At 60.1% G+C, this 14,185-nt stretch overlaps 1 protein-coding gene across 5 annotated transcripts; it reads right to left on the reverse strand.

The window, feature by feature from the left end:
- Positions 1 to 389: 389 nt before the first annotated feature.
- On the reverse strand, positions 390 to 9,938 carry TNNT1 (troponin T1, slow skeletal type). 5 transcript variants are annotated; one of them, XM_065420706.1, is made up of 13 exons: positions 9,907 to 9,938; positions 9,509 to 9,522; positions 6,324 to 6,356; positions 5,223 to 5,255; positions 3,232 to 3,253; positions 2,849 to 2,912; positions 2,572 to 2,688; positions 2,122 to 2,199; positions 1,905 to 2,015; positions 1,455 to 1,564; positions 887 to 977; positions 689 to 729; positions 390 to 435 (listed from the first exon to the last, which is right to left on the reverse strand). In XM_065420706.1, the coding sequence occupies exons 1-13, from the start codon at positions 9,936 to 9,938 to the stop codon at positions 390 to 392; spliced, it is 792 nt and encodes a 263-aa protein (XP_065276778.1). The 5 variants fall into 5 exon arrangements, with proteins under 5 accessions (XP_065276778.1, XP_065276776.1, XP_065276780.1 ...); XM_065420704.1 differs by having other exon boundaries at positions 6,324 to 6,359; XM_065420708.1 differs by lacking the exon at positions 5,223 to 5,255.
- Positions 9,939 to 14,185: the final 4,247 nt, after the last annotated feature.

Consider the following 14,185-nt stretch of genomic DNA (forward strand, 5'->3'; position numbering starts at 1 on the left):
CTCATGGGAAATGGAGTCTGTTCAGCCCGGGGCGGGGCCTGCCCGGGACTCTCCTCCCCTCGCCGGCATCGGTTCCCGGGGCGGGCCCCGCCCATTTGTCCTCACCCGAGTGGGCGGGGCGTCCCATGTGGGCGGGGCTTGGGAGAGTCCCGCCCCCCACTCACATCATCCTGGGCGGGGCTGTGCACGTGGGTTGCCGCGCGGGGGCGGGTCATTCTCCGGCCCCCCTGCGCCCCCCCACAAAGCACACGGAGGCAGCGTCTGGGCGGGCGGGAGGCCGGTTTATTGCCCGGGGGGGCGGGAGGGCTCCTCCCCCCCGGCTGATGGGCTGCGTGGGACGGGGGGGGGAGTTATCCGCGGGGGGGGCAGAGGCTGCTCCGTCTCCGGGCTCATTTCCAGCGGCCGCCCAGGCGGGCCTTGGGGGCCCCCTTCTTGCTGCGGAGAGAAAAGGGGGGCGGGTGAGAAAAGGCGTCAGCAGCCCCCCAGATTCCCACCCCCACCCCACAGTGTCCCTCCCCCGGGCCTCACCCCACCAGCCCTGCTGGTCTCAGCCCCATCCCCCACGGCCCAGCGCTGCCCCCCCCCGGGGGCTGGGAGGGGGGAGAAGGATTTGGGGGGGTTGGTCTCTGGACCAGGACCCCAACCCCCGTCCCAAGCAGGGGAGATGGATACTGCGGTGGCTACTCACAATTTCTGGGCATGGCTGATGCTGTTGTAAAGGATGTTAATCTGCAAAGGGGTGGAAGAACCAGTTATTACCCAGCTGGGCCAGCCTCAGTTTACCCTCCCCACCCTACTCCCCGGAGCCAGCCAATGCCCCACCCCGGGGCTGGATGGGAGCCGCCGCCCCCTAGAGGGGAAAGGCTCCCCTGCCCCGTTCTCTCACCTCGTATTTCTGGCGCTTGAGTTTCTCCATGAGGTCAAACTTCTCCGACTCCAGCTGGTGGATCCAGTCGTGCAGCTCCTTGGCCTTCTCCCTGTGGGGCCAGAAGGAGGCGCTATCATGATTGGGGCGGCTGCTAGTCAGCCCCCCGCCCAGCAAGGGCCCCTCGTACCCAGAGCGCCCCGGGAAACGGGAGGCATGCTCCACACGAGGTAGCAGTGCTTGCTAGCCCCAGGGGCTCATGGGAACAAAGCGCAGAGCATCATGGGAAATGAGGGCATAGATGGCCAAGGTAGCAATGGTTGCTAACCCCAGGGGATCATGGGAAATGGGAACAAAGAGCAGAGCATCCAGGGAAATGGACACAGATGACCAAAGTAGCGGATTGGGTTCCTAACCTCAAGGGGTTATGGGAAATGAAAACCAAGTGCAGAGCATCATGGGAAATGGGACCATAGATGGCCAAGGGGTAGCCCTGGTTGCTAACCCCAAGGGATCATGGGAAATGGGAGTCAAGCACAGAGCATCATGGGAAATGAAGTCCCCTGAGTGCTCCCCCTCCCCCCCGTACCTCAGCTCATCCTCCCGCATGCTATCGATGTTTAGGGGCTTCCGTCGCTCGGCCAAGATCCGGTTCTTCATCTCCCGCCCCGTCTGCCGCTTGCCCCGCTTCTGCTCGGCCTGGCAAACAGGGCACGGGGGTCATGTCAACACAGGCTCCCTCCAGAGCCGGGCCCTCTGGGGTGGGGCTCAGGGGGCTGGTTATAGTGGGACCCCTCACCCGGCGCTGAGATGCGGCCATCTCTGGGTGGAACGCCGGGCTTGCTTATATGGTGACCTCTCACCCGGCGCTGAGATGCGGCTGCCTCTGGGGCAGGGCAGCTGGTGATTTTCAGACCACTCCCCATACTGCAGCCCTGAGTCCACACCCTGATCCCTGCAGCACAGCACCCCCCCATCCAATGTCCCTGTCCAACCTCTCTCCCCCCAGCTCCCCCCCGCTCCCTGACTCCCCCCTCACCTTGACCAGATAGCCGCCGAAATGCGGCATGGTGGACAGAACCTTCTTCTTCTTGGCGTCGTCTTCAGCCCGTTTCTTGGCCTCTTCCTCCTCCTTGCGCAGCTTCTCTTCCTGCATGGGGGGGGGGGGAGCAGAGCTGTCAGCCATGCGGCTGGGGGGGTACAGACTGGAGGGGATGACCCCCCAGCCCAGGATGGGGGGATGTGGGGGAACTCACCGCTAGCTTGGCCTGGCGTTCCCGCTCCTTCTCGGTCCGGAACCGCACCTGCTCGTTCCGTTCCGCTCGTCGGCGCTCCTGCCAAGGGCCCGGGGACGGGTCAGAGCATGGCCGACCACCCACCGCGGCCCCCGGCCGGCCCCACCTCTTCCCTGGAACCCACGATCCGCTTCCCTGCCCGCCACACCCACAATCCGCCTGGCACCCTCCCCGGTACCCACAATCCACCTGGCACGCCCCCCCCCCCAGTACCTACAATCCCTGTCCTGCCCCCCATACCCACAATTCCCTTCCCTGCCCCTTGTACCAACAATGCGCCTGGGATGCCCCCAGTACCCACAATCCCCTGCCCCCCATACCCACAATCCACCTGGCACGCGCCCCCCCATCCACAATCCCCTGCCCTGCCCTATGTACCCACAAATCCCCCCCGTGCGCCCCAGGACCCACAATTCTCTCCATCAAGCCGATGAGCTCCTCCTCCTCCTTCTTCCTCTGCTCGAAGTGCACGTCGATGAGCGTCTGCAGCTCCAGCAGGTCCTTCTCCATGCGCTTGCGGTGAATGTCCTGGGGGGCGGAGAGAGCGTGTGAGCTGGGGGGCACCCCACATGGATACCTGCAACATAGCGCCCCCCGCTGAGCGCCTGGTCCCCCACAGCCCAGTGCCCCCTGCCGAGCCCCCGCCCCGCCCCCTGCAGCCCAGCAGGATCTTTCTTACGATACTCACATCAAAGTCCACTCTCTCCCCATCGGGGATCTTCGGGGGGGCCAGCTGGGGAACCACCGGCCTGCTGCGGGGGGGCGGGGAGGAGGGATAAGAAACATGACAAAGAGGAAAGGGATTGACGCTTGACTGTTACAAGTTCAGACCCCGCCCGGCGCTGGGACTCGGCCCCTCTGAGGTGGGGCACGGGGGCTGGGCACACAGGGACCCCTCGCCCGGCGCTGGGATGCGGCCCCTCTGGGGTGGAGCGCGGGGGCTGGGTCTACAGAGTCGCTCAGTGCATTGGGACAGCACTCCTGCCCAGGTTGTGGGGTTCCCTGCTCTGACTTGTGGGTGGAAGTGGGGGATCCCCCATCTTAACCCCTCCTCACGGGTACCGCAGTTACCTGGGTTTGGGACGCTCCTCTTCTGTGAAGAGAACAAGAGAAACATTGTTATTAGACAGAGAGATTGGGAAACAGTTTATGTGTGGGGGGAATTGGGGGGACCCGGGGGGATGACACCCCAAAAACCTCTTAGCAAGAAAGCCCCGATATGCTCCACCTGTATCCAGTTCAAATGTCGGGGTACCTCCATAAGGTGGGGTGAGAATTGATGTGTGTGGGGGAATCCATGGACAGATGGCCCCCCTCAGACGGGGAGGAGAGAGTCCTGGCTGTTGAATAAAAAAAAAGGAAGGAAAAAAAGGGAGGAAGAAAAATGTATCCCTGAAGAAGAGAAGAAAATCCATGAGGAGTGGGGGGCTACAAAGTGGGGTGCAGGGAGCGGCACCGGAGATCCAAGGGGGGGTGTCATAACATTAGCTGCGGAGAAGGGTTTGGGGGAGCATGATGCTGGAGGAAGCCAGGGGGCCAAACAAAAAAGTCCTTCCCGTGGAAGGTTTTTTGGGGTGCCAGTAAAGGGTTAGAGAAGGGGGTTGAGGAAGACGGGGCCCCAGGAAGGGGCCTGCAGTGGGGGAGGGGCTCCCCCACCCCAGGGGACACAGACTATGTCTGTTGTGAGTAGTTTTAGAGGCAAGCAAACTCTGCGGCTGCCGCGTCTCTATATAGATAGAGGCTCATATACATTCAGCGCCCCGCCCCCCAGCAGCTCCCCTTCCAGCCCCCTCCTCCCAGTGCAGTCGGGGTGACTCCGGATGGACCCGGGGGGAGCTAAGATCAGAATCCGGCCCTGACCCCATTGCGAACAGGAGTGACTCTGGCTTCGGGGGTGGGGGACAGGACTGAGATCCAAAGTCCTGACCCCATTGCGAACAGGAGTGACCCCGGATTGACCCTGGGGAAGCTGAGCTCAGATTCAGCTCTGACCCCATTGCAAACAGGAGTGACTTCAGATTGACCCTGGGGAAGCTGGGCTCAGATTCCAGCTCTGATCCCACTGCAAACAGGAGTGACTCAGGATTGACCCTGGGGAAGCTGAGCTCAGATTCCAGCTCTGACCCCACTGCAAACAGGAGTGACTCCAGATTGACCCTGGGGAAGCTGCACTTAGACCTTCCCCCATGACAACAGAGCCCGGTGAATGTATATTTGGGTCACAGCCATGCACCCGGGAACCGAACTGTATCCCATACAGCCGCTGGGTGTATAGATACATTCTTCCCGCCCGGCCCCGGGCTGCACCCCGGATTCGTCACGGATACATGGGGAGCATGTGCCCCGCCGCCCATGTATCGGGACCCGCGCCGGCCAGCCACGCACCCCGGGTTCGCAGGAGCCCACGTCTATATCCCAGCCTGGCCCGGCCCACGTGGGATTTAGCACCAGCCCTGGCCCCCAGGCTGAGATATAGAGAGAAACATACGGGGGGGGGGGGGCGCCCCGGGCAGAGCTGGGGGGGGGGGGGGTGAGCCAGGGACCCAGGGACCAGGCTAGAGTGGGAGGGTGGAGGTGTCAGTCACTGGGGTGCAGGGATCTCCGGCCTCTAGGTGGCGCCCTCCCTCCATGCCAATAACCAGCAATTTCTATCCACCCCCGGCCAGTCCCCATCCATCCACCCCCCTCAATCCACCCCCATCCACCCCCATCCATCCACCCCCCTCTATCCACCCCCAGTCATCCCCATGCATCCACCCCCCTCTATCCACCCCCAGCCACCCGGCATCCAGCCACCCCCGTGTCCATCCATCTTTAGCTGCCCCTTCTGGGGACTGGACAATGCAGACGGACAGATGGGGGGAGGGCGCGATGCCTGAGAGGCCCAGGCCCTGGGGGGGTGATTTACCCTGGGGGAGGCCTGGGGGGCCCAGCCCAGCTCTGCCCATCCCCCGCTGTGGCAGTGCCCCTGCACCCTCAGCGGGGTGGGGGCAGGGGGGCGCCCCATGGGAGCCCCCACCTCAGGGGTATTTCTCCAAGGAGGAAGCGAAGCAGGAAAATACCTGGGTCTGCGGCCGGCTGGGGTTCCTCAGACACTGCACACAGCCATGGGGGGGGGGGGGGGGTTAAGGGCAGGTATGGAGGAGGGGGAGGGGAGATTGGGGGAGGGGAGGGAAGATTGGGGGACGGGGGAGGAGAGATCGGGGATGGGGGGAGCGAGCGCGGGAGAGAAACGGAGAGGCGGTTAAACCAAGGCAGCTTGGGTGGGGGCCCGTTAAATCCGGTTACTCGTTAGTGGGGGGGGAACTGCCCCCTCTGCCCCCCGTTCCAATGTCCCTGCCCATCTCCCTCTCTCACCCTGATGAGATCACAATGTGCCCCCCCCCCCAACACATGCAGTGGGGGCTGGGATATGAAGGGAAAGGGACAGTGATGCAGTGGGGGGTTGAGGGGAGAAGGACCCTGCAGTGATGCAGTGGGGGGACAGAGATGCAGTGGGTTTCTGTGGGGGAAGGGCCCTGCAGTGGAGGGAGGGGAGGCATGCAGTGATGGGGAGGGGGAAGGGCCCTGCAGTGATGCAGTGGGGGGGACAGAGTTGCAGTGGGTGGCTGTGGGGGAAGGGCCCTGCAGTGATGCAGTGGGGGGATGGGGGAAGGGCCCTGCAGTGATGCAGTGGGGGGAGGGGGGAAGGGCACTGCAATGATGCAGTGTGGGGGTGTCCCAGGTCAGGTACACGCTTGACTCTAACACAGGCATCCTCTGTGCTGCCCCACCCTGGCTGATGCCCCCATGGCCACCCCACCCTCCGCCCCCAGGGGAGGAAAAAACCCTTCAGCCGACAAACTAGAAAGGAGGAAGCCTGTGAAGAGAAAACGTAACATGGACGAGAGCAAATGTGATGGGAACAGAACCCAGGAGTCCTGGCTCCCAGCCCCCCCTGCTCTACCCACTAGATCCCACTTCCCTCCCAGAGCCTGGGAGAGAGCCCAGGAGTCCTGGCCCCCAGCCGCCGCCCCCGCCCCATTCTACCCCTAGCCCCCACTCCCATCAAGTTGCTTCTTCCTGATTCCAGCCGGGCTGTGAGGTCTCTGCTCCTGGTGACCTAGAGGAAAGAGGGGGGTCCCCGTGGCACGGGGGAGGGCCGGTGTGTGCAGCCATCTCACCTTCCTCCTCCTCGGCCTGCTCAGCCTGTTCCTCTTCTTCAGAGAGAGAGAAAGAAAGAGAGTGCAGGGTTAATGCTGGGCTGCGCGTTCCCGGGGTCCCATCTCAGGGGGCAGATTGCAGGAGTCGGGGGGGGGGGGTGTCTGGGGGGAAGGTTTGGGGGGGGTGTAATGCTGGGCCACAGAAGATTAAACAAATTAGCAGGCTGGGTGACCTGGAAGCAACCCTTGAGGATGTTTCAAAAGGGCACAGCCACGGTGAACAAGGCCATTCCTGGTAGACAGGTATCAGAGCCGTGTTGAGGCGCCTCGAGCCTTTAACCCGTTTGCCAGCACTGTTAGAGACTCAAAGAGCAGCTGCTAAATGTGTCTCCGTTTACCGCAAGCTATCGAATTAGCTGGTAGACGCTGCATCCATCCCGTTCCTGACCCCTAATGCTCCGTCGCTGGCTTCTAGCGACTTGGAGAGCAAATCTTATCTGCCAGATGGGATGTGTGATGTAATAACGCCTTGGTCCTCATCTGTCCTCAAAACCCACAGTTCACCCTTTGGGAACCTTGTCTTTTATTCTTCCTAAACAGTCTCAGGTTTCGGGATTGAGGATTGGCCCTGAGTGTGTGTTTGGTGGGGGGGGAGGAGATGTGAAATATTCATTGACCGGGGAGCGATTGTGTCTGATCCTTTGGGATTAGAAAGAACTTCACCCAGGGTGAAATGGGGTTTTGAATAACCTCTCACTATATCTGATTGGGCTGACTGGATGGGAACCTAAAGGGGACGGCGTTTGGCTTCGGGTTAACCGGCCTGGTGCTGCAGAAGCTGGTTTGTTACTGGCTTGGTCAATCTGATTGTAAACCACCCGTTTTTTGGTGGGGGGATTGGCTGCCCTGGTTCTTGCAGTCTGCCCTGAGGGTCACCTTCTCAGTGCAGCCCATCCAGGCAGCCGGTCACAGGGGGGGAAGGTTTTTTTTTTGGGGGGGTGGGGGGGAACCAGTCCTTGCGGGGTCTCCCCAAGGCTGTGATAGCCCCGGCCAGGAAGCCGGTGGCTCCGTCCCTTCCCCTGCGGCCGCCTCCTCTGGGGGGGAAAAGACAGATGGTCAGAGACAGATGTGGGGGTGGGGGAGCTGGGACCCTCCATCCATCCCCCTTCCCCTTCATCCATCACCCCACCCCACACCCTTCCCTCTCCCCCTCACGCTGGGGCCAGACCTAGAGCATATTTGACTTCAGACACAAATTTGATGATTTAAAGGGAAACGGGGGTGGGGGCATAACCCCCACCCCACCCCACCTCTGAGAAGAGCAGCTAAGTCTGTGAAAGAAGAAGGATTCCTGGCCAAGCAGACTTGCCCTTTAAGAAGGCTGGCTCTACAAATACTTGTCTGCAGACAGAAATTGAAACATTAAAGGGGAGTTGGGGGTGGGGCATAGGGAAGCCACTTTGCCATCCTGTTTTAGGGGCTGATAAATCTGCAGAGCCCACAAAAGACTAAGTCGGATGGTGACTTTCCCTTTAAGAGGGCGGGCCCTACTAATATTTGTCTGCAGACAGAAATTTAAAAATTAAAGGGGAGTTGGAGGGTGATTCTAATAATGATGCCCCTAAACCCAGCCCCTCCCAAGGTAGCAGTGGGGCAGCCATAAGCTGTGGGTCAAATAAATAACCAAAAAATAGAGCAATGATTAATAATATCCATACGAAACAGCCTTTAAGGGAAAGTAGCACGCTGAACGGTGTTGATATTTATTTAATAATTTCTGATGGATAGTAATTATTAACCTTCAGTCATTAAATACTAAAATCTGTATGTAGTACATTAGTAAGAATTTATAAGTGATTATTAACACCCATTAGTAAACATTTCAATATAAAATATCTATATAAATTAATAATTTGTATTGATTAGCCATCTGTTGTTAAATATTTGAATATAAAATATGCAAATAAATGATTAACCAATTATTATTTATAATTATTAACCACCAGTTATTGATATTTAAATATTAAAATATGTATATAATAAATTGTTAACCATTTGCCATTAGATATTTGACTCTTATGCAAATAAATGATTAACCAATTATTATTTATAATTATTAACCACCAGTTATTGATATTTACATATTAAAATATGTATATAATAACTGTTAACCATCTGCCATTAGATATTTGACTCTTAAAATCTGTATAAAATCATTAAATTATCAACCATTTATTATTGATAGTAATTACCTCTCCATCATTAAATATTTGAATAGTAAAATTTTTAAACAATAATTAAATTATTAACTATTATATATCATCATTAACCACCTGTCATTATCTAAGTAAGCATTAAAATTGTATATAACGATTAAATTACCAACCATTATTGATAATACACCTCTACCTCGATAGAACGCTGTCCTTGGGAGCCAAAAAATCTTACCGCATTATAGGTGAAACCGCGTTATATTGAACTTGCTTTGATCCACCGGAGTGCGCAGCCCCCCGCCCCCCCGGAGCGCTGCTTTACCGCGTTATATCCGAATTTGTGTTATATCGGGTCGCGTTATATCGGGGTAGAGGTGTAATTCTAACCTGCTATCATTAAATATTTTGAATATTAACATATTTACCTAATAATTATACTCTCTGTTATTGTTCATAATTATTAGCCAGAATAAATATTACAATCTAAACAGGCTAAGTAAATGATTAGCCATTTAGTATTGGAAATCGTTATGATCCACCTGAAACCTGTGATTGATTATTTGTCTGTTAACGCAGCTACACAATGGTGAAGTTACTAACCATTATTTCATCCCTGATTGGCTATTTACGGGTTATTAACCACACTAGATTGTGCCGATTGCCCTATTAGGTAAGAAGAGGGTCCTATCGTGGGACGAATCCCTCTATGTCCATTGTAACCCGACCCGATTATCCGGGTTGGCCTAAGAACAAATGGGGGTGAAGCGACTGAGAAGGGAAACTCCTGGCCTGACCCAGCCGAGGGGGCCTGGGCCTCTTCCCTGGCCACCCGTCCCCCCAGGGGCTCGGACGACTCCTGCCCCAGACTGACCCACTGGGGTCTTCTCCTCCTCTGTCATTCCCAGCGGAGCACCCCAGTCATTAATAATGGCTAGTTAACAGCGACCAGGGATTAACTGATTGTGGTGGCGGAAGGGGGGAAGCGTCACGTACCTTCATGCTGCTCCCTGGGGAGAAAAGGAGAGAGAGAGAGAGAGAGAAGCTTGTTGCTTATTAGTGTAGCCAGCACCTGGCCTGGGTCCTGACCCATCCAGGGCTGCTGTGTGCCGGGACCCCCCTGCCTTCCCAGGGATAAGATCCATGGGGCAGCCCAACTTAATTCAGTTCCAGGGCAGGGACTGGCTGGCTCAAGGGGGTGGGGAATGGGACATGGGGCCTTTCCCCTCTAGGGGGCACCGGTTCGCATCCAGCCCCAGGGCAGGGGACTGGCTGGTTCAGGGGGGCAGGGAATGGGGCACGGGGCCTGTCCCCTCTAGGGGACGCTGGCTCCCATCCAGCCCCAGGGTGGGGACTGGCTGGCTCAGGGAGGCGGGGGGCGGGCATTCACTTACTCCTCATACTCCACCTCTTCTGCGTCAGACATGGTGGTGGCTGATGGGGTTCACCTGGGGGGGGGGGGAGAAATAGACACAGATCAGCACTTTGGTGTTGGGGGAATTTCGGTGGGGGAAGATTTCAGGGCTGGGCTAGCAGGGGGCTGCGGGTCGGGAGTGAGGGGCACCGGCAGAGCTGGGGGGAGCCAGGGCTGGGCTAGCAGGGGCTGCGGGTCGGGAGTGAGGGGCACCGGCAGGGCTGAGGGGAGCCCAGGGCTGGGCTAGCAGGGGCTGCGGGTCGGGAGTGAGGGGCACCGGCAGCACCCTGGGATCAGGGCAGGGGGCTGGGCTGTCCTTGGGGTGGCCTCAGAGCTCGGGGTGCACGGGGGGGGCGAGGGGGGAGCCGGCAGCTGCTGAAAGGTCACAGCTATTTCGGGATCTGGCTGCCATTGTCTCCTGCATTTGTGTCTCTGTGTCTCTAAATAACAATGCGAGCGGGCGGGAAGCCAGGTGCCGGGATCTGCCCTGTGCCAGCCCCCCTCCCTCCCACTCCGCCCCCCTGCTGTCACTCCTGCGCCGAGCGTCCGGGTCTCAGCCGGGCTGAGAGATGCAGCCGCTCCGCTCCCCGGGGCCTCCGGGGGCGCCGTCCTCTGGCTCCCCGCACCCCCTGCACCCCGTGGCTTACTGCCAGGCGGGTGTGAGTTTGGGGGCAGGTTCAGGGATGAATTTGGGGGGCAGGTTGGGGGGTTCAGGGAGGAGTTTGAGGGGCATCAGGGGGGATCGGTGAAGGGTTTGCGGGCCAGGAGTAGATTTGGGGGGGAAGAGTCAGGGGGAGTTTGGGGGGATGGTTCAGGGGGGTTGGGGTGGCTTTGGGAGGGAGGATTTGGGGGGTCCTGGGTGACAGAAGCGTTTGGGGGGCCAGCTGGGAGTTTGGGGGGAAGGTTCTGGGGATCAGGGGTGAGTTTGGGGGGAAGGTTTGGTGGGGCTGGGGGTGGGGTTGGGGGGGTCGGGGCATGACTTTGGGGGAAGGTTATGGGGTGCATTCAGGAGGAAGGACTGGGAGGTCAGGGGTCTATGGCAGTTCTGTATTTCACCACAGATACCCCCCAGTGGGGGACCCCAGGTGCCCCCGGCCTGCAGCCCCCCCAGGCACCCCCGTCCTGCAGCCCCCCCAGACCCTCCAGGCCTGCAGCCCCCCCGCAGGCCCCCCAGCCCTGGTACCTGGGGATGGGCAGTTGGTTCAAGGCTCCTCAGGCTCCACACAGAGTCGCTCTCTGCGCTGTGGGGGGGGATTTATTAGGGGGAACCGGACACCAGGCCCCCCAGCTCCATCCCACACGATTGGCCGGAGGGGGTGTGACATGCCCGTGATGTCATCGGCAAATTCCTAGGGGGAAAATTCATATTAATAGGACCAGGGGGACATGACCAGACAGATGGATTTTTGGAGGGATGCTGTGAGCTTCCCCACATCAGTGCCCCAGCTGGGGACCATGGCACTGCGAGCTTCCCCACATCAGTGCCCCAGCCAGGGACCCCGGCGCTGCGAGCTTCCCCACAGCAGTGCCCCCAGCCAAGGAGGGCAGGAGGTTGGGGAGAGTGAAAGAATAGACACTGCTGGGTTCTGATTCCATTGTTCCAGAGATGCCTGGGCTGAAATGTCAGGGTAACCCGAGCCTCTGCAGCTGTCAGAGGGGAGATAAACATAGCCGGGGGGGGGGGGGGACAGGGTTCAGGAGTGAGGGGCACTGGCAGATCTGGGGGGGAGCCCAGGGCTGGGCTAGCAGGGGGCTGCGGGTCAGGAGTGAGGGGCACCGGCAGAGCTGGGGGGAGCCAGGGCTGGGCTAGCAGGGGCTGCGGGTTGGGAGTGAGGGGCACCGGCAGGGCTGGGGGGAGCCCAGGACTGGCCTAGCAAGTTGGGGAATTCTGTAGAAAGAATCCAGGCCTCTCAGGCACAGTGTGGGGGGGGGAGGGGGGGGAGAAGCCAGGACTCCTGGGTTCTCTCCCTGGCTCTGGGAGGGGAGTGGGGTCTGGTGGGTTAGAGTTTGGGGGGCTGGGCGCTAGGACTCCTGGGTTCTCTCCCTGACTCTGGGAGGGGAGTGGGGTCTGGTGGGTTAGAGTTTGGGGGGCTGGGCGCTAGGACTCCTGGGTTCTATCCCCAGGTACCTGATCTCACCCCCAGTCCCCGCGCACCTGTCACTGCGGTGGGAACATTTCTGAGCTTTGTTCTATACTGGGAGTAGTGAGCTCACGGGGCTGGCACCGCCTGCGCCATGGGGGCACAGCTGGGGGAGAGGGGAATCTGCCGGGGGGTGGGGAGGGGAGAGATCGATCCATCCCACATCCCCCCTGGCCAGCCAGCCATCCCCAGCCACCGAGCTGCCCCCCACAGCGGCCTGGGAACGGGCGACCCACGAAATAAACCCACCACCGCATCACACCACTTTGCCTCCTCCTCCCCGGCCTTGTCTCTCTGCTGTGGGAAGGGGGAAGCCGCCAGCGGGCGAAATGCCCCAAATCCCCCCTTTCAAGACACACCGGGAAGGCTTGGAACCGGTTCCTTCAGGCCTGTGCTGGGTCACAAGCGAACCGAGCCGCGTCAGGCGTCAGGCGCTGGGAAACGGGGACGCGCCACCTTCGCGAATTAGGAGACGCCGACTGTATTTCCCTGGCTGGTGAGATGTTACCGACGCCACCAGACTAGCCGGGGGATGCTCCACCTCCGTTCCCATGGGTTGACGCCGAGATCAAAGGGGGACATTGGCGGCGAGAGGAACCGGGCGGTGGAACCGCCCCGGCATCACTAGTTCGATCTGGAGTTTGTGGTAAACGGTCTAGGAACCTTGGACTGGTAAATGGCCTGATGCCAGTTCCCCAAACTTTTCACGTCACCCCCCACCTTTACCCCTGTGCGTAACCCCCCCGTCCCCCTGCCCAGGAGCTGTGGCCGGGAGCCGGGGCCGGGGCCGGGGCTGGAGCTGCGGCCAAGCCAAGAGCCAGGGGCCGCCGCTGGGAGTTGGGCTGGGGGGGGGGGGCGCAGCTGGGGGGGGGGGGGCTGGGGCCACGATCAAGGCCCGAGACTGGGGGCGGGGTGTGATTCTGGGGGCGGGGCCACAGCTGGAGGTGGGGCTGGGGGTGGAGCTGGGGCCGAGGTCAAGGTCCAAGGATGGGGGCGGGGCTGGGGGCGGGGCCACGGCTGGAGGTGGGGCTGGGGGTGGAGCTGGGACCAGGAGCGGGGCCGCGGTCAGGGCTGGGAGCAGAGTCGGGAGATGAGACCAGGGCAGGGCCGGCTCCAGGCACCAGCTTGGCAAGCAGGTGCTTGGGGCAGCCACTCCGGAGAGGGGCGGCAGGTCCAGCTATTCGGCGGCAATTCAGTGGACGGTCCCTCACTCCTGCTCGGAGCGAAGGACCTCCCGCCCGGAGCGAAGGACCTCCCGCCGAAGTGCCACCGCAGATCGCGATCGCGGCTTTTTTTTTTTTTTTTTTTTGGCTGCTTGGGGTGGCCAAAACCCTGGAGCCAGCCCTGGACCAGAGCCACAGCTGGGGGCAGGGCCGGAGCACAGCTGGGGGCGGACCGGGACTGTGTGGTGCTCCCTCCCTGCCCCTCATGGGGGCTGGCCCGGGCCTCGCCGCATGCCCCCAAACATTCCTCCATGCCCCCCATTACCTCGATGCAGCTAATTCCCTGTGTCTCCCCAGGAAATAGAATTGACTTCACGGCCACAGTGGAGGTCTCGAGTCGCCGGACCGAGGTCTCCCGCGCTGGTGGGGACCCCCCCCGCCAGGTCTCATGGGGGAATCCACACAGACATGCCCTACGGGCGCCCGATCGCATTCTCACCCGTGCAGCTCAGTCCGAAACAGCTTCTGGCGACACAGCGGCTCCCCGCCTGGCCGACGAACCCGCCCTAAAATCTCCCCTCAGACCCGTGGGGCTAACGAGCCTTTCACCAGGACGCTCTCTCGCGCCGTTTCCTCCTCAGGACATCTCCAAAGAATGGGCTGGAAGCGGGTAGTTGGGGAAGAACTGAAATATTCACCGACCGGGCGGGGAACGTGTCCGACCTCTCGGGATTGGTAGAACTTTTTACTTAGGTGCGGAGTTTTATTTTTCCCCGGGGGTGCTCTGCCCCACGGCCCTGCCCCCCTTTTGCCCCCCCAAGGCCCTGCCCCCACTCTGCCCCTGCCCCGAGACCCTGCCCTTGCCCCACCTCTTCCTGCCTCTGCTCCGCCCCCTCCCTGAGGCCGCTGCCCGCCCGCCACTCACTGTTCTCCACCCTCCCACAAGCGCCTCCCC

This window comes from Emys orbicularis, chromosome 21 (genome assembly GCF_028017835.1).
Source record: "Emys orbicularis isolate rEmyOrb1 chromosome 21, rEmyOrb1.hap1, whole genome shotgun sequence".
Lineage (NCBI taxonomy): Eukaryota > Metazoa > Chordata > Testudines > Emydidae > Emys > Emys orbicularis.

Bases quoted from the DNA above. Each gene is read 5' to 3' on its own strand.
- TNNT1 (XM_065420704.1), bottom strand. From the start codon at position 9,938: ATGTCTGACGCAGAAGAGGTGGAGTATGAGGA. The intron at 2,689-2,848 runs GTGAGTATCGTA...TCCGCCCCCCAG, and splicing joins GGGAGAGAGTGGACTTTGAT to GACATTCACCGCAAGCGCAT. The intron at 2,016-2,121 runs GTGAGTTCCCCC...CCCCCCATGCAG, and splicing joins AACGCCAGGCCAAGCTAGCG to GAAGAGAAGCTGCGCAAGGA.